The 18,813-nt window shown below is 40.8% G+C and overlaps 1 protein-coding gene across 1 annotated transcript in view; it reads left to right on the forward strand.

Annotated features, from left to right (window-relative positions):
- ZNF157 (zinc finger protein 157) overlaps window positions 1-18,501 on the forward strand; it is a 43,326-nt gene extending 24,825 nt beyond the window's left edge. Inside the window, exons 3-5 of the mRNA XM_053580067.1 lie at window positions 15,892-16,018; window positions 16,302-16,397; window positions 17,248-18,501. Of these exons, the coding sequence (XP_053436042.1) occupies window positions 15,892-16,018; window positions 16,302-16,397; window positions 17,248-18,473 (1,449 nt within the window). The 3' untranslated portion in view covers window positions 18,474-18,501. The remainder of the gene's footprint in view (window positions 1-15,891; window positions 16,019-16,301; window positions 16,398-17,247) is intronic.
- Window positions 18,502-18,813: the final 312 nt, after the last annotated feature.

Consider the following 18,813-nt stretch of genomic DNA (forward strand, 5'->3'; position numbering starts at 1 on the left):
GAGGTCCTTCACCTCCTTCGTTAGGTATATTCCTAGGTATTTCATTTTCTTTGAAACTATGGTGAAGGGAGTTGTGTCCTTAATTAGCTCCTCATCTTGACTGTTATTGGTGTATACAAAGGCTACTGACCTGTGGACATTGATTTTATATCCTGAAACATTACTGTATTTTTTGATGACTTCTAGGAGTCTTGTGGTTGAGTCTTTGGGGTTCTCTAAGTATAAGATCATGTCGTCAGCAAAGAGGGAGAGTTTAACCTCCTCTGCTCCCATTTGGATTCCCTTTATTTCCTTGTCTTGCCTAATTGTACTGGACAGAACTTCCAGCACTATGTTGAATAGTAAAGGTGACAGAGGACAACCTTGTCTGGTTCCAGTTCTAAGAGGGAAAGCTTTGAGTTTTACTCCATTCAGTAAAATATTGGCTGTGGGTTTGTCATAGATAGCTTCAATCAGTTTTAGAAATGTGCCACCTATGCCTATACTCTTCAGTGTTCTAATTAGAAAAGGATGCTGGATTTTATCAAATGCTTTTTCTGCATCTATTGAGAGGATCATGTGATCTTTATTTTTGCCTCTGTTAATATGGTGGATAACGTTTATGGACTTGCGTATGTTAAACCAGCCTTGCATCCCTGGGATGAAGCCTACTTGATCATGATGAATGACTTTTTTGATGATAAGCTGTAATCTATTGGCTAGGATTTTTTGAGAATTTTTCCATCTATATTCATGAGTGAGATTGGTCTGAAATTCTCCTTTTTGTTTGGGTCTTTTCCTGGTTTTGGTATCAGGGTGATGTTTGCTTCATAGAATGTGTTAGGGAAGATTCCTTCTTCCTCAGTTTTTTGGAATAATTTCTGCAGTACAGGAATAAGCTCTTCCTTGAAGATTTGATAGAATTCTAGTGTGAACCCATCTGGACCAGGGCATTTTTTGGTTGGAAGATTTTTTATTGTTTCTTTGATCTCAGTGCTTGAAATTGGTCTGTTCAGGAGGTCTATTTCTTCCTGGCTGAGTCTAGGGAGAGGGTGTGATTCCAAATATTGATCTATTTCCTTCACATTGTCAAATTTCTGGGCATAGAGTTTCTGGAAGTATTCAGAGATGATCTCTTGTATCTCTGTGGCATCAGTTGTTATTTCCCCTTTATCATTTCTGATTGAGGTTACTAGAGATTTTACTTTTCTATTCCTCGTTAGTCTGGCCAATGGTTTATCTATTTTATTTATTTTTTCAAAAAACCAACTCCTTGTTTCATTAATTTTCTGAATGATTGTTTTGTTTTCAATTTCATTGATCTCTGATTTGATTTTGGATATTTCTTTTCTTCTACTGAGTTTAGGCTTAGATTGTTCTTCTTTTTCCAATTCCATAAGATCTCTTGTGAGATTGTTCATGTGCTCTCTTTCTGTTTTTCAAATGTAGGCATCTAAAGCGATGAATTTTCCTCTCAAAACTGCTTTTGCAGTATCCCACAGGTTTTGGTAGCTTGTGTCTTCATTGTTGTTATGCTCAAGGAAGTTAATGATTTCCTGTTTTATTTCTTCCTGCACCCATCTGTTATTCAACAGAAGATTGTTTAATTTCCATGCCTTTGGGTGGGGTCGACCATTTTTTTAGAGTTGAGTTCCACCTTTAGTGCCTTATGGTCTGAGAAGATACAAGGTAAATTTTCAATTCTTTTTTTTCTATTGATATTTGTTTTGTGTCCCAGGATATGATCAATTTTGGAGAATGTTTCATGGGATGATGAGAAGAATGTATATTCTTTATCTTTGGCGTGGACTGTTCTATATGCATCTATCAAGCACAGTTGTTCTAGGGTCTCTTTTAAATCTCTTATATCTTTGTTTAATTTCTGTTTAGAGGATCTGTCCAGCTCTGTAAGAGGTGTGTTAAAGTACCCTGTTATTATGGCATTATCAGATATCATATTGCTCAGACTGAGTAAGGTCTGTTTCAAGAATCTGGGAGCATTTAAATTGGGTCCATAAATATTTAGAATTGAAAAGTCTTCCTGTTGTGGGGAGGTGGAGCAAGATGGCGGCCGAGTAACAGCTTCCTTGCATCTGGGCACCGTGAGTCTGGGGAGATAGGACTCCAGGCATCTCTGGCTGGTGGGATCTGCCTATCATCACTCCTATGAGGATACAGGGAGTCAGTGAGAGACTTCTGGACCCCAGGAGGAGGACTAAAACAGTGGAAAACCGGCAAGTGGTCGCGTGTGTTCAATCCGTCTAAACCCGCCCACAACTGTAAGTTCAGTAGCAGCGAGACTGCAAACCAGAAAGGCCTTACCTGTGAACTGTTTTGGTGTTCTTGGACTTAGCACTGAGTTGAACTGCCTTGGGGAGGGCCTGAGCGGGAGAGCGGAGAACTTTGGCCGTTGTCTAGGGCCCCAGTCTGAGCCGCTGAGCCAGATGGAGCTAATAGTGTTTGGCGGTGGGTCACACGGAACCATTGTCAGTGATCTGCCCCGGCAAGCTCCACCCTCAGGGTCGCAGAGCTAGAAACGGGTGGGAGCTGGTAACTCAGCGACCCAGTAGCCTAAGGGTGGGGTCTGAGCCGCCTTGCAGCCCTAACCCTCAGGGGCAGAGTGAGATGGGTTTTGGCACACTGGGTAAGTGGATAGCCACTTCAGCAGTGATTCCAGCGAGAAAGCTGGGAAAGCTTCTGCTCAGCAAGTTTACAAGTTCAAAGTGCCTTTTAAGTGGGCTGAAGAGAGATTTAGGGTGTCTACCTGCTGGAGTTTGAGAAATCAGCAGCCTCCAGTCGTATCAGAACTGTGATTAACATCTCATACCCCAGAAGACCACGTGTTGCCCAGACAATATTCAATAACATATACAAACTGCTATGTTTTTGGTTGTGTATTTTTTTCTTTTTTTTTTGTTTGGTTGTTTTTTTTTTGTTTGTTTATTTTGACGTTGTGGATGTTCTTTTGTTTTTTAATTTCAATCTTTTCCATACAGATACTTTTTCATTCTCAATTTTTCTAGGTTAATTATAATTTCCCATTGCTGCCTTTTTAAATAACTAGAACTTCATTTTTCCTAGTGTTTCTACCGCTATCATTTGGTTTTTCACCCAATTTTATCCCCGCAAAGTTTTCTGTTTGCTTGTTTTGGTTTGATTTATAGCATTTTTGTCTTTCCTCTCTACTTGGTGGAGGTGGGGTACTGTGTCTGGTCAGGTTAGCAAAGAGCTGCTGACCTCAAGGGAACCACCCCACTGGGCACCCCCAGAAGGTGGGGTTTTTTAAAGTTGTGTCAAAGTACCCTACTGTACACCTATATTGTCCTATCTCCCTCTTTCTGTGGCTCTCTTCTTTTTGTCAATATTCCTTACACCCACCCCCTCTCCTTTCTCTATCTTTCTTTTTTTTCTTATCACTCGGTCCTCCTTTCTTTCATCCCTTTTTTGCTCTTCAACCTTTTCACCCTTATGGTCCTGTAACCCTTAGTCCACAGGCACAAGAACTTAAAGAGCAAGAGGAAGTGAAAGGAAAATTAGGGCAAGGAAACAGATAAAAGAAATCACTCATGAGGAAGAATCAGCAGAAAACTCCAGGCAACATGAAGAACCAGTCTAGAACAACCCCACCAAGGGACCATGAGGTAGCTACTGCAGATGATTCCACCTGTAAAGAAATGTTAGGAATGACAGAAAGGGAATTTAGAATACACATGTTGAAAACAATGAAAGAAATGATGGAAACAATGAAGGAAATTGCTAATAAAGTGGAAAATAACCAAAAGGAAATCCAAAAACAGAATCAAATAAGAGATGAACGATACGAAGAATATAAAAAGGATATAGCAGAGTTGAAGCAACTGAAACAGTCAATTAGGGAACTTCAAGATGCAATGGAAAGTATCAGCAACAGGTTAGACCATGCAGAAGAAAGAATTTCAGAGGTAGAAGACAAAGTTCTTGAAATAACTCAGACAGTAAAAGAGGAAGAAAAGAAGAGAGAGAAAGCAGAACGTTCACTGTCAGAATTATGGGACTTTATGAAGCATTCCAACATACGAGATATAGGAATTCCAGAAGGGGAAGAAGAATGCCCCAGAGGAATGGAAGCCATACTAGAGAATATTATAAAAGAAAAGTTCCCAAATATCACCAAAGATTCTGACACACTGCTTTCAGAGGGCTATCGGACCCCAGGTCGCCTCAACTCTAACTGAGCTTCTTCAAGACACATTGTGATGAATCTGTCCAAAGTCAAGACAAAAGAAAAGATTCTGCAAGCTGCCAGGAGTAAGCGCCAGTTGACCTACAGGAGCATTTCCATCAGAGTGACCACAGACTTCTCTAATGAAACATTCCAAGCAAGAAGACAATGGTCATCTACCTTTAATCAACTTAAACAGAACAATTTCCAGCCCAGAATTCTGTACCCTGCTAAGCTAAGCTTAAAAATTGATGGAGTAATCAAATCATTTATGGATATACAAACATTGAGGAAATTCGCCACAACAAGACCAGCTCTACAGGAAATACTTCAACCTGTTCTGCACACTGACCACCACAATGGATCAGCAGCAAAGTAAGAACTCACAAATCAAAGGACAGAACCTAACCTCCACACTGAAGCAAAAGATAAAACTAAGCAAGGGACTCTCACCAAATAAGACGAATAGAATATTACCACACTTATCAATTATCTCAATAAATGTTAATGGCTTGAATTCCCCACTGAAGAGACATAGACTGGCTGACTGGATTAAAAAACACAAGCCATCCATTTGCTGTCAGCAAGAAACACACCTGGCTTCAAAAGATAAATTAAAGCTCCGAGTCAAGGGTTGCGAGACAATTTTTCAGGCAAATGGAATTCAGAAGAAAAGAGGAGTTGCAATCTTATTTTCAGATACATGTGGATTTAAAGCAACTAAAGTCAAAAAAGACAAAGATGGTCACTTTTTATTGGTCAAGGGAAAACTACAACAAGAAGACATTTCAATTCTAAATATTTATGTACCCAATTTAAATGCTCCCAGATTCTTGAAGCAGACCTTACTCAGTCTGAGCAAAATGATATCTGATAATACCATCATAACAGGGGACTTTAACACTCCTCTTACAGAGCTGGACAGATCCTCTAAACAGAAATTAAACAAAGATATATGAGATTAAAATGAGACCCTAGACCAACTATGCTTGATAGACGCATATAGAAAATTCCACCCAAAAAATAAAGAATATACATTCTTCTCATCACCCCATGGAACATTCTCCAAAATTGATCATATCCTGGGACACAAAACAAATATCAACAGAATCAAAAGAATTGAAATTTTAACTTGTATCTTTTCAGACCATAAGGCACTAAAGGTGGAACTCAACTATACAAAAAATACTCAACCCCACCCAAAGCCATGGAAATTAAACTATGTTCTGTTGAATAACAGATGGGTGCAGGAAGAAATAAAACAGGAATTCATTAACTTCCTTGAGCATAACAACAATGAAGACACAAGATACCAAAACATGTGGGATACTGCAAAAGCAGTTTTTTTTTTTTTTTTTCTGGAAACAGAGTCTCACTTTATGGCCCTTGGTAGAGTGCCATGGCATCACACAGCTCACAGCAACCTCCAACTCCTGGGCTTAAGCGATTCTCTTGCCTCAGCCTCCCAAGTAGCTGGGACTACAGGCGCCTGCCACAACGTCCGGCTATTTTTTGGTTGCAGTTCAGCCAGGGCCGGGTTTGAACCCGCCACCCTCGGTATATGGGGCCAGCGCCTTACCGACTGAGCCACAGGCGCCGCCCTGCAAAAGCAGTTTTGAGAGGAAAATTCATCGCTTTAGATGCCTACATTCGAAAAACAGAAAGAGAGCTCATGAACAATCTCACAAGAGATCTTATGGAATTGGAAAAAGAAGAACAATCTAAGCCTAAACTCAGTAGAAGAAAAGAAATATCCAAAACCAAATCAGAGATCAATGAAATTGAAAACAAAAGAATCATTCAGAAAATTAATGAAACAAGGAGTTGGTTTTTTGAAAAAAATAAATAAAATAGATAAACCATTGGCCAGACTAACGAGGAATAGAAAAGTAAAATCTCTAGTAACGTCAATCAGAAACGATAAAGGGGAAATAACAACTGATCCCACAGAGATACAAGAGATCATCTCTGAATACTACCAGAAACTCTATGCCCAGACATTTGACAATGTGAAGGAAATGGATCAATATTTGGAATCACACCCTCTCCCTAGACTTAGCCAGGAAGAAATAGACCTCCTGAACAGACCAATTTCAAGCACTGAGATCAAAGAAACAATAAAAAAGCTTCAACTAAAAAATGCCCTGGTCCAGATGGCTTCACTCCAGAATTCTATCAGAACTTCAAGGAAGAGCTTATTCCTGTACTGCAGAAATTATTCCAAAAAATTGAGGAAGAAGGAATCTTCCCCCAACACATTCTATGAAGCAAACATCACCCTGATACCAAAACCAGGAAAAGACCCAAACAAAAAGGAGAATTTCAGACCAATCTCACTCATGAATATAGATGGAAAAATTCTCAACGAAATCCCAGCCAATAGATTACAGCTTATCATCAAAAAAATCATTCATCATGATCAAGTAGGCTTCATCCCAGGGATGCAAGGCTGGTTTAACATACGCAAGTCCATAAACGTTATCCACCATATTAACAGAGGCAAAAATAAAGATCACATGATCCTCTCAATAGATGCAGAAAAAGCATTTGATAAAATCCAGCATCCTTTTCTAATTAGAACACTGAAGAGTATAGGCATAGGTGGCACATTTCTAAAACTGATTGAAGCTATCTATGACAAACCCACAGCCAATATTTTACTGAATGGAATAAAACTCAAAGCTTTTCCTCTTAGAACTGGAACCAGACAAGGTTGTCCTCTGTCACCTTTACTATTCAACATAGTGCTGGAAGTTCTAGCCAATACAATTAGGCAAGACAAGGAAATAAAGGGAATCCAAATGGGAGCAGAGGAGGTCAAACTCTCCCTCTTTGCTGACGACATGATCTTATACTTAGAGAACCCCAAAGACTCAACCACAAGACTCCTAGAAGTCATCAAAAAATACAGTAATGTTTCAGGATATAAAATCAATGTCCACAGGTCAGTAGCCTTTGTATACACCAATAACAGTCAAGATGAGAAGCTAATTACGGACACAACTCCCTTCACCATAGTTTCAAAGAAAATGAAATACCTAGGAATATACCTAACGAAGGAGGTGAAGGACCTCTATAAAGAAAACTATGAAATCCTCAGAAAGGAAAGAGCAGAGGATATTAACAAATGGAAGAACATAGCATGCTCATGGACGGGAAGAATCAACATTGTTAAAATGTGTATACTTCCCAAAGCAATCTACCTATTCAATGCCATTCCTATCAAAATACCAATATCGTACTTTCAAGATTTGGAAAAAATGATTCTGCATTTTGTATGGAACTGGAAAAAAACCCGTATAGCTAAGGCAGTTCTTAGTAATAAAAATAAAGCTGGGGGCATCAGCATACCAGATTTTAGTCTGTACTACAAAGCCATGGTGGTCAAGACAGCATGGTACTGGCACAAAAACAGAGACATAGACACTTGGAATCGAATTGCAAACCAAGAAATGAAACTAACATCTTACAACCACCTAATCTTCCATAAACCAAACAAGAACTTACCTTGGGGGAAAGACTCCCTATTCCATAAATGGTGTTGGGAGAACTGGATGTCTACATGTAAAAGACTGAAATTGGACCCACACCTTTCCCAACTCACAAGAATTGATTCAAGATGGATAAAGGACTTAAACTTAAGGCATGAAACAATATAAATCCTCAAAGAAAGCATAGGAGAAACACTGGAAGATATTGGCCTGGGGAAAGACTTCATGAAGAAGACTGACATGGCAATTGCAACAACAACAAAAATAAACAAATGGGACTTCATTAAACTGAAAAGCTTCTGTACAGCTAAGGAGACAGTAACCAAAGCAAAGAGACATCCTACACAATGGGAAAGGATATTTGCATATTATCAATCAGACAAAAGCTTGATAACTAGGATCTATAGAGAACTCAAATTAATCCACATGAAAAAAGCCAACAATCCCATATATCAATGGGCAAGAGACATGAATAGAACTTTCTCTAAAGACGACAGACGAATGGCTAACAAACACATGAAAAAATGTTCATCATCTCTATATATTAGAGAAATGCAAATCAAAACAACCCTGAGATATCATCTAACCCCAGTGAGAATGGCCCACATCACAAAATCTCAAAACTGCAGATGCTGGCGTGGATGTGGAGAGAAGGGAACACTTTTACACTGCTGGTGGGACTGCAAACTAGTACAACCTTTCTGGAAGGAAGTATGGAGCAACCTCAAAGCACTCAAGCTAGACCTCCCTTTTGATCCTGCAATCCCATTACTGGGCATCTACCCAGAAGGAAAAAAATCCTTTTTATCATAAGGACACTTGTACTAGACTATTTATTGCAGCTCAATTTACAATTGCCAAAATGTGGAAACAGCCTAAATGCCCACCAACCCAGGCATGGATTAACAAGCTGTGGTATATGTATACCATGGAATACTATTCAGCCATTAAAAAAAATGGAGACTTTACATCCTTCCTATTAACCTGGATGGAAGTGGAAGACATTATTCTTAGTAAAGCATCACAAGAATGGAGAAGCATGAATCCTATGTACTCAATCTTGATATGAGGACAATTAATGACAATTAAGGTTATGGGGGGGAAGGAGAAAGAGGGATGGAGAGAGGGGGGTGGGGCCTTAGTGTGTGTCACACTTTATGGGGGCAAGACATGATTGCAAGAGGGACTTTACCTAACAATTGCAATCAGTGTATCTTGCTCATTGTACCCTCAATGAATCTCCAACAATAAAAAAAAAAAGAAAAGTCTTCCTGTTGTATTTTTCCCTTGACCAATATAAAGTGAACATCTTTGTCTTTTTTGACTTTAGTTGCTTTAAATCCACATGTATCTGAAAATAAGATTGCAACTCCTCTTTTCTTCTGAATTCCATTTGCCTGAAAAATTGTCTCGCAACCCTTGACTCGGAGCTTTAATTTGTCTTTTGAAGCCAGGTGTGTTTCTTGCTGACAGCAAATGGATGGCTTGTGTTTTGTAATCCAGTCAGCCAATCTATGTCTCTTCAGTGGGGAATTCAAGCCATTAACATTTATTGAGATAATTGATAAGTGTGGTAGTATTCTATTCATCTTATTTTGTGAGAGTCCATTGCTTAGTTTTATCTTTCACATCATTCTGGAAGTTAGGTTCTGTCCTTTAATTTCTGAGTTCTTACTTTGCTGCTGATCCATTGTGGTGGTCAGTGTGCAGAACAGGTTGAAGTATTTCCTGTAGAGCTGGTCTTGTGGTGAATTTCCTCAATGTTTGTATATCCGTAAATGATTTGATTTCTCCGTCAATTTTTAAGCTTAGCTTAGCAGGGTACAGAATTCTGGCTTGGAAATTGTTCTGTTTAAACAGATTAAAGGTAGATGACCATTGTCTTCTTGCTTGGAAAGTTTCATTAGAGAAGTCTGTGGTCACTCTGATGGAAATGCCCCTGTAGGTCAACTGGCGCTTACTCCTGGCAGCTTGCAGAATCTTTTCTTTTGTCTTGACTTTGGACAGATTCATCACAATGTGTCTTGGAGAAGCTTGGTTAGAGTTGAGGCAACCTGGGGTCCGATATCCCTGTGAGAGCAGTGTGTCAGAATCTTTGGTGATATTTGGGAAATTTTCTTTTATAATATTCTCTAGCATGGCTTCCATTCCTCTGGGCATTCTTCTTCCCCTTCTGGATTTCCTATAACTCGTATGTTGGAACGCTTCATAAAGTCCCATAATTCTGACAGTGAACGTTCTGCTTTCTCTCTCTTCTTTTCTGCCTCTTTTACTATCTGAGTTATCTCAAGAACTTTGTCTTGTACCTCTGAAACTCTTTCTTCTGCATGGTCTAACCCATTGCTGATACTTTCCATTGCATCTTTAAGTTCCCTAATTGACAGTTTCAGTTCCTTCAGCTCTGCTATATCCTTTTTATATTCTTCATATCGTTCATCTCTTATTTGGTTCTGTTTTTGGATTTCCTTTTGGTTATTTTCCACTTTATTAGCAGTTTCCTTCATTGTTTCCATCATTTCTTTCATTGTTTGCAACATGTGTATTCTAAATTCCCTTTCTGTCATTCCTAACATTTCTTTATAGGTGGAATCCTCTGCAGTAGCTACCTCATGGTCCCTTGGCGGGGTTGTTCTGGACTGGTTCTTCATGTTGCCTGGAGTTTTCTGCTGATTCTTCCTCATGAGTGATTTCTTTTATCTGTTTCCTTGCCCTAATTTTCCTTTTACTTCCTCTTGATCTTTAAGTTCTTGTGCCTGTGGACTAAGGGTTACAGGACCAGAAGGGTGAGAAGGTTGAAGAGCAAAAAAGGGATCAAAGAAACGAGGACCGAGTGATAAGAAAAATAGAGAAAGGAGAGGGGGTGGGTAAAAGGAATATTGACAAAAAGAAGAGAGGCACAGAAGGAGGGAGACAGAGCAATATAGATGTACAGTAGGGTACTTTGACACAACCTTAAAAAAACCCCACCTTCTGGGGGTGCCCAGTTGGGTGGTTCCCTTGAGGTCAGCAGCTCTTTGCTAACCTGATCAGACACAGTACCCCACCTCCACCAAGTAGAGAGGAAAGACAAAAATGCTATAAATCAAACCAAAACAAGAAAACAGAGAACTTTAAGGGATAAAATTGGGTGAAAAACCAAATAATAGTGGTAGAAACGCTGGCAAAAAATGAAGTTCTAGTTATTGAAAAAGGCAGCAATGGGAACTTATAATTAAACTAGAAAAATTGAGAAAGAAAAAGGATCTGTATGGAAAAGGTTGAAATTAAAAAACAAAACAACATCAGCAACATCAAAATAAACAAAAAAAACAACCAAACCAAAAAAAAAAAAAAAAAACACAGCCAAAAACAAAGCAGTATGTATATGTTATTGAATATTGTCTGGGCAACACGTCGTCTTCTGGGGTATGAGATGTTAATCACAGTTCTGATACGACTGGAGGCTGCTGATTTCTCAATCCCCAGCAGGTAGACACCCTAAATCTCTCTTCATCCCACTTAAAAGGCACTTTGAACTTGTAAACTTGCTGAGCAGAAGCTTTCCCAGGAAAGTGTTTGTCGCTGGAATCACTGCTGAAGTGGCTATCCACTACCCAGTGTACCAAAACCGGTTTCACTCTGCCCCTGAGGGTTAGGGCTGCAAGGCGACTCAGACCCCACCGTTAGGCTACTTGGTCACTGGGTTACCAGCTCCCACCTGATTCTAGCTCTGGGGCCCTGAGGGCGGAGCTTGCCGGGGCAGATCGCTCACAATGGTTCCCTGTGACCCACAGCCGAACACTATTAGCTCCGTCTCGCTGAGGGCTCAGACTGGGGCCCTAGACAACGGCCAAAGTTCTCCACACTCCTGCTCAGGCTCTCCCCAAGGCAGTTCAACTGAGTGCCAAGTCCAAAGACACCAAAACAGTTTACAGGTAAGGCCTTTTTGGTTTGCAGTCTCGCTGCTACTGAACTTACAGTTGTGGGCGGGCTTAGACGGATTGAACACACGCAACCACTTGCCGTTTTTCCACTGTTTTAGTCCTCCTCTTGGGGTCCAGAAGTCTCTCGCTGATTCCCTGTATCCTCACAGGGGTGATGATAGGCAGATCCCACCAGCCAGAGATGCCTGGAGTCCTATCTCCCCAGACTCACAGTGCCGAGATGCAAGGAAGCTGTTACTCGGCCGCCATCTTGCTCCACCTCCTATATTCAATGATTTTTTTAAAATACTGAGCCAGATTTGCATTCACTGGATGAACCTCAACTGATAATGCTGTTTGTCTTTATATGTTGCTGGGTTTGATTTGCCAGTATTATTGAGGCTTTTTACTTTGATGTTTATGAAGGATATTGGACTGCAGTTTTCTTTTTTCTTGTCATGTCTTTGTCTGTTTGGTAATTAGAGTAATGGCAGCCTCATAAAATTAGTTAAAAAGTACTCCCAGGCCACACGCAGTGGCTCAGGCTTGTCATGCTAGCACTCTGGGAGGCCAAGGAAGATGGATTGCTTAAAAGTTCAGGAGTTCCAGCTCAGCCTGAGCAAGAGTGAGACCCTGCCTCTAGTAAGAAAAAAAAAAAAATAGAAAAACTAGCTGGGCACCTGTAGTCCTAGCTATTTGAGAGGCTCAGGCAAGATTATTGCTTGAGCCCTGGAGTTTGAGGTTGCTGTGAGCTATGACACCATGGGACTCTACTGAAGGCAACAAAGTAAAGCTCTGTCTCAAGAAAAAAAAAGTCTTATCTAGAAAATGGAAGAGGAAGAATTGTGCAGATCTGATGTATTCCTTAAGTATTTGGTAGAATTTACCAGTGAAATCATCTTTCTTTTTTGGGAGGTTTTAAACTATGAATCCAGTATATTAATAGATATTTTCTTATGTTATCTATTCTTTTGGGGGGCCAATTTTGGTATTTTGTGTATTTCATGGAATTGGTCCTTTTCATCTAAGTTGTTGAATTTATGTTCATGGTCTTCTCTTATACTCATTTTATTGATTTGTGCATGTATTTATTTAATTAATTTAGTTTCTGAGACAAAGTCTCATTCTGTCGCCCTGGGTAGAGTGCTGTAGCATAGCTCACAGCAACCTCAAACTCTTGGGCTCAAGCAATCCTCTTGCCTCAGCCTCTCAAGTCTGTTGTAGTAGCTGGGACTACAGATGCAGCCAGCCACAACACCTGCCTAGTTTTTCTATTTTTACTAGAGACACAGTCTGGCTCTTGCTCAGGTTGGTCTTGAACTCCTGAGCTCAAGCAGTCCCTCTTCCTTGACCTCCCAGCGTACTAGGATTACTGGACCAAGCCACCTGGCCAATACAATGAGTGCTGTGTATGTTTCAAATTGGTAATTAACTTAGTTATCTAATCCATTTTTCCTGGAGAAATGACTGTTCTTTTTGTATGCATGGCTTAGGGATTTTCTTTCTTTTCTTTTCTTTTCTTTTGTTGCAGTTTGGCCAGGGCCAGGTTTGAACCTGCCACCCTCAGTATATGGGGCCGGCGTCCTACCCACTGAGCCACAGGCACCGCCCCTTTCTTTCTTTCTTTTAATTTCAGGTGAATATGAAGGTAAAAATGATGAGGGGCATAATGGAAGGATATACAGAACAACCACCCCCCAACCACCTGGGGCAAGGGCTCAACTACCACGTTGGCTCTTCTTTTATTTGTTTACTGTTTTTTTTTTGTTTGTTTGTTTTGTTTTGTTTAGAGACAGAGTCTCACTTTGTCGCCCTTGGTAGAGAGCCGTGGCATCACAGCTCACAGCAAACCCCAGCTCTTGGGCTTACGTGATTCTCTTGCCTCAGCCTCCATAGTACCTGGGACTACAGGCGCCCACCACAATGCCCGACTATTTTTTTGTTTGCAGTTTGGACGGGGTCAGGTTTGAACCCGCCGCCCTCTGTATATGGGGCTGACACCCTACTCACTTAGCCACAGGCACTGCCCTTGGCTCTTCTTTTAGTTGATTTATTTACTTATTTCTTACTTAACTTTCTTTCTTTTTTTTTTTTTTTTTTGAGACAGTCTCAAGCTGTCAGCGTGGGTAGAGTGCTATGGCGTCACAGCTCATAGCAACCTCAAACTCTTGGGCTTAAGCAATTCTCTTGCCTTAGCCTCCCGAGTAGCTAGGACTACAGGTGCCCACCACAATGTCCAGCCATTTTTTGTTGTTGTTGTTGTAGTTGTCATTACTGTTTAGCAGGCCCAGGCCAGGCTCAAACCTGCCAGCATTGGTGTACATGGCCAGTGCCCTACTCACTGAGCTTTGTCCGCCGAGCCTCTTTATTTTTGAAACAGACTCTCACTCTCTCACCCTGGCTAGAGTGCTTTGGCCTCATCATAGTTCACAGCAATGTAAAATCCTTGGTTTCAAGCCATCCTCTTGCCTCAGCCTCTAAAGTAAGCTGGGACTACAGCCACCTGCCATACACCTGGCTAATTTTGCTATTTTTACTAATTTTTCTTTTGTTGTTATTGTTGCAGTTTTTGGCCAGGGCTGGGTTTGAAACTGCCACGTCCGGTATATGGGGCCAGCACCCTACTCCTTGAGCCATAGGCGCCGCCCCTAATTTTTCTTTCTTTTTTTTTTTGTTTGTTTTTTGGGAGACGGAGTCTCAGTTTGTCACCCTTGGTAAAGTGCCAGGGCCTCATAGCTCACAGTAACCTGAAATTCATGGGCTCAAGCAAGCCTTTTGCCTCAGCCTCCCAAGTAGCTGGGACCACGAGTGCCCACCACAACACTCTGCTATTTTTAGAGACAGGGTCTCACTTTGGCTCAGGCTGGTCAAGAACTCCTGAGCTCAAGCGATCCACCTGCCTCAGCCTCCCAGAGTGCCAGGATTACAGGCGTCAGCCACCACGCCTTGCCTTCCGCATTCTTCTTACCATTGATCCTCTGGTCAGCAAAAAGGGTACCTTTCCCTCGAGTCTGAGGTGCCTGCTATTGCAGGGTTGCATCTTTGGGGCTGGGGCTTCCTTGGGAGGGCTATATGTGAAAAAGAAAACCAGAGGATTTCTCTCATTCTCTCTATCCAAAGGGGGAGCCCTTCTTGTTCCTGAGACCAGAAACAGGGGTCTTTTCTTAGCTTTTTGAGGTAGGGGAGGTAAATGACTGTGCTCTTATCTTTTACTTTACACCGGAAATGGCAACCATTACTTGAAAGTGTCTCCTCTCTTCCTTTCCAAGACTCTATTCTGATTTTATTTCTACCACTCAATAATTTGTGTTGCAATCTTCATGGCATATTGGTGTCCACTCAGACTCTACTTGGTGCTTTTCTCAAACTGTATTCTCTTTTAGCTATCCAATTTATTCTGGTAGTTTCTGCTGGTACTGAAATAATCTTACCATCCAAACCCTGATCTCTCCTAGCCTTCTCTCCTGAGCTGGACATGTTCCATAAACACTCTAAGATCTATTTCAAGTTTTCCGCCATCAACCCATTGTCTCTCCAGTTTTGCTAATCTCAATTTATAGCTCCAGCCTTAACCCATCTGCTCCTGCAGTTACCTGGAGAACAACAATCTCTCCCTTTTGTCCACTTGACAGTATTTCTGTATCATTTATAAATATAAATATATGTGGATGGTCAGAAAATAGTCCAGTGGGGTAAGAAATCAAATATTTTGGAGACTGATGATATATAGGGAAGAAAAAATTGAGAATACCTCTGCTGTTGGGCTCCTGTATGTCTCTATAGCCCTTTGCCTCGTTATAGTCTGCAGTGCCATTTTCTTTCATGCTGTGCTATGTGTGTTTCCTGTCTTCCTGTGTTTCCTCATTGTGTCACTCCATATTAGTGAAGGAAATGATAATTTTGTTGAAGGATTCAAAGCTCTGCCTCCTTAAGTGAAGTGCAGTATCATGACACCAAGTTTCATCTCTTGTGAAATTCAGCCCCAGTACTCCTTCCCATGCCTCTCCCAGGTCTGGGTTCCTTGAGAGCAGGCCCTATAGTATCTTTATTTTTATTTCCATAGCAACTTGTACAGTGTTAGACACATAATGTTGACTCAGTATTCTAGTAGATCTTTCTTTATGAATTAATAAATTAACTTAGTAGTAGAGTTTTTTCAGGGGTTCCCTCCAAAAGTATAATATCAAGCAAGATGCAGAGTCTGGTATCTAGTGTAGCTCTTTCTACTCTACTCTTCAACAGGGCTCCATTGAAAGGATTAGTTCCCACAGATCTTTTCCTTGCATCCGATTCTGATCTTTGCAGATTGTTGTTTCAGGGATCCGTGTCATTCGAGGACATGGCTGTGGATTTCACCCGACAGGAGTGGTACAGACTGGACCCTGCTCAGAGAACCATGCATAAGGATGTGATGCTGGAGACCTACAGCAACCTGGCATCTGTGGGTGAGGATGATTGTCCATGTAACTCCTGGAAGCATGTGTTTTGTGGTTGCTGTAACATGTGTAGCCACTGTAGAGTTTAATATTTTAGTTTTAGATTCAAAGGTCTCAGATGACTGATCAATTTAGAGTGTCAGGAAGAATGTGTGTGATCTCACTTCCCCAATGAAAGGTTTAAATGGGCCCCCTTCCTTGTGCAGCTCATGAAGATGCACCTTCCTCTTCCATCAGAGGCCCTAAAGCTCAGACAGCTTGGCCCATGTCCTGTGCCATTTCCCATTAACAGGCCTCTGCATGGCCAAACCAGAGATGATCTTCAAGTTGGAGCGAGGAGAAGAGCTGTGGATATTAGAGGAGGAATCCTCTAGCCGTGGTTACTCAGGTGAGTGAGCAAGAACAGACACATGGAAAAATAAGATCCCAGTAAATCAGGTCTGAGGTTACCCTTATGCACCATTTTTCAGGAATCTCTTTTTAAAGGTCCTAACTCTTTGAAAGTAAGGACAGAAGATTTACATGCTTCTGATACCAAAATCACATATCTTAATATCATACTAAAACTTCCATGCTCTTCTGTTTTATCTTGAGTATCTGAAAATTATTTACTGCTCTTATTTATCTCTGCCTCATCTTACATATTTACTCTACCTTTCCTCCATTGCCTTGGATGCCTTCTGTTGTCAGGCATTCATTCATACAAACTTTAAATGAGTATCAACCATCTAAAGAGTATCACTGTGCTGGTCACATTTTAGGTGTGGGGATCCAGCAGTGAATAAAATGCTCTCTCTTTTCTCTTGGAGCTTGCAATATATTCAGGGAAAAGTGAACAGAAAGAAACAAATGCATCATACGTTTGGTGATGAAAAGAAAATGTAAGGTAAGAAGGATAGGTTAGACATTGATGTGTACTTTCAGGTAATGTGGTCAGGAAAGGCTTTTTAGTGAGGTTAATAGTGCACAAACTTCAGTAAGAGAGAAAAGCCATGGAGATTTTGAGTATTCTGGGCAGAGAGCATTGCAAGTATCCAACCTAGTGTAAGTGATATATTCTAGGACTAGAAAAAAGGCCAGGGTGAGAGAGTGTGAGAATGTTAAGAGGTGATTTTATTAGAGAGTTAGCAGGGGGCAAAATTAAAGTTGTGTTAAGGAGTCTAATTTTATACTGTGACAAGGGAAACTCTTTTGGACTTTTATGTGAAAGAGTGACATGTTGTGATTTGTTTTTAAAGGATCTCTCTCACTGCTGTGTGGCAATAGTTCTGTTGAGGATGACATCTTCAGGCATGATAACAACCTTCTCCAGTATCAGAAGATTCAATCTTTGGATCAAAATGTTGAATATAATGGATTTGGGAAAGGCTTCCATGAGAAAACAGACTTTGTTAGACATAAGAGAACACACACAGGAGATAAAAACTTTGAATGTCATGAATGTGGGAAAGCTTACTGCAGGAGATCAAACCTCATTGAACATCTGAGAATACACACAGGGGAGAGACCTTATGAATGTGGTGAATATGCAAAAACCTTCAGTGCAAGATCATACCTCATTGCTCATCAGAAAACTCACACAGGGGAGAAGCCCTTTGAATGTAATGAATGTGGGAAATCTTTTGGCAGGAAATCACAGCTCATTCTACATCGAAGAACACACACAGGAGAGAGACCCTATGAATGTACTGAATGTGGGAAAACCTTTTCTGAGAAGGCAACCCTCATGATTCATCAGAGAACTCACACAGGGGAGAAACCTTATGAATGTAGTGAATGTGGGAAAACATTTCGTGTAAAGATATCCCTAACTCAATACCACAGAACACACACAGGGGAGAAACCCTATGAATGTGGGGAATGTGGGAAAAATTTTCGTGCAAAGAAATCCCTAAATCAACATCAAAGAATTCACACAGGTGAGAAACCCTATGAGTGTGGTGAATGTGGGAAATTCTTCCGAATTAAGATGACTCTCAATAATCATCAGAGAACTCACACTGGTGAAAAGCCATATCACTGTAATGAATGTGGAAAATCTTTCAGGGTGCATTCATCTCTTGGGATCCATCAGAGAATTCACACAGGAGAGAAACCTTATGAATGTAACGAGTGTGGTAATGCCTTCTATGTGAAAGCACGCCTCATTGAACATCAGAGAATGCATTCAGGAGAGAAACCCTATCAATGTAGTGAATGTGGGAAAATTTTCAGTATGAAAAAATCCCTCTGTCAACACCAGAGAACTCACACAGGAGAGAAACCTTATGAATGTGGTGAATGTGGAAATGCTTTCTATGTGAAAGTACGCCTCATTGAACATCAGCGAATTCACACTGGAGAGAGACCCTTTGAATGTCAGGAATGTGGGAAAGCTTTTTCCCAGAAAGCACACCTCACAGAACATCAAAGAACTCACATAGGTCAGCCTTTGCCTTGTACCATGGAAAAGGCCTCTCCCTAAAGACTCCCCTAGCCACTGTATCAAGCTCTTTGGGACACTGATCACCAGGGCACACAGAATGTGCCTGTAACAATTTGACCCTACTTTTGTGCTAGAATATGTTCTAGTCTTCTTAAGGGAGAGCTCAATGTTGTTTTCATTTGGATTTCCCTAATAATTGATGAGGTTGAGCATCTTATGTGTGTATATATATATATATATATATATTTTTTTTTTTTTGCAGGGCTTTTTTTTTTTTGTTTGGCCCGGGCTGAGTTTGAACCTGCCACCTCCAGCATATGGGGCCAGCACCCTACTCTTTTGAGCCACAGGCACTGCCCTATTTCTCTTTCTTCTCCTT

This window comes from Nycticebus coucang, chromosome X, assembly GCF_027406575.1.
Source record: "Nycticebus coucang isolate mNycCou1 chromosome X, mNycCou1.pri, whole genome shotgun sequence".
Lineage (NCBI taxonomy): Eukaryota > Metazoa > Chordata > Mammalia > Primates > Lorisidae > Nycticebus > Nycticebus coucang.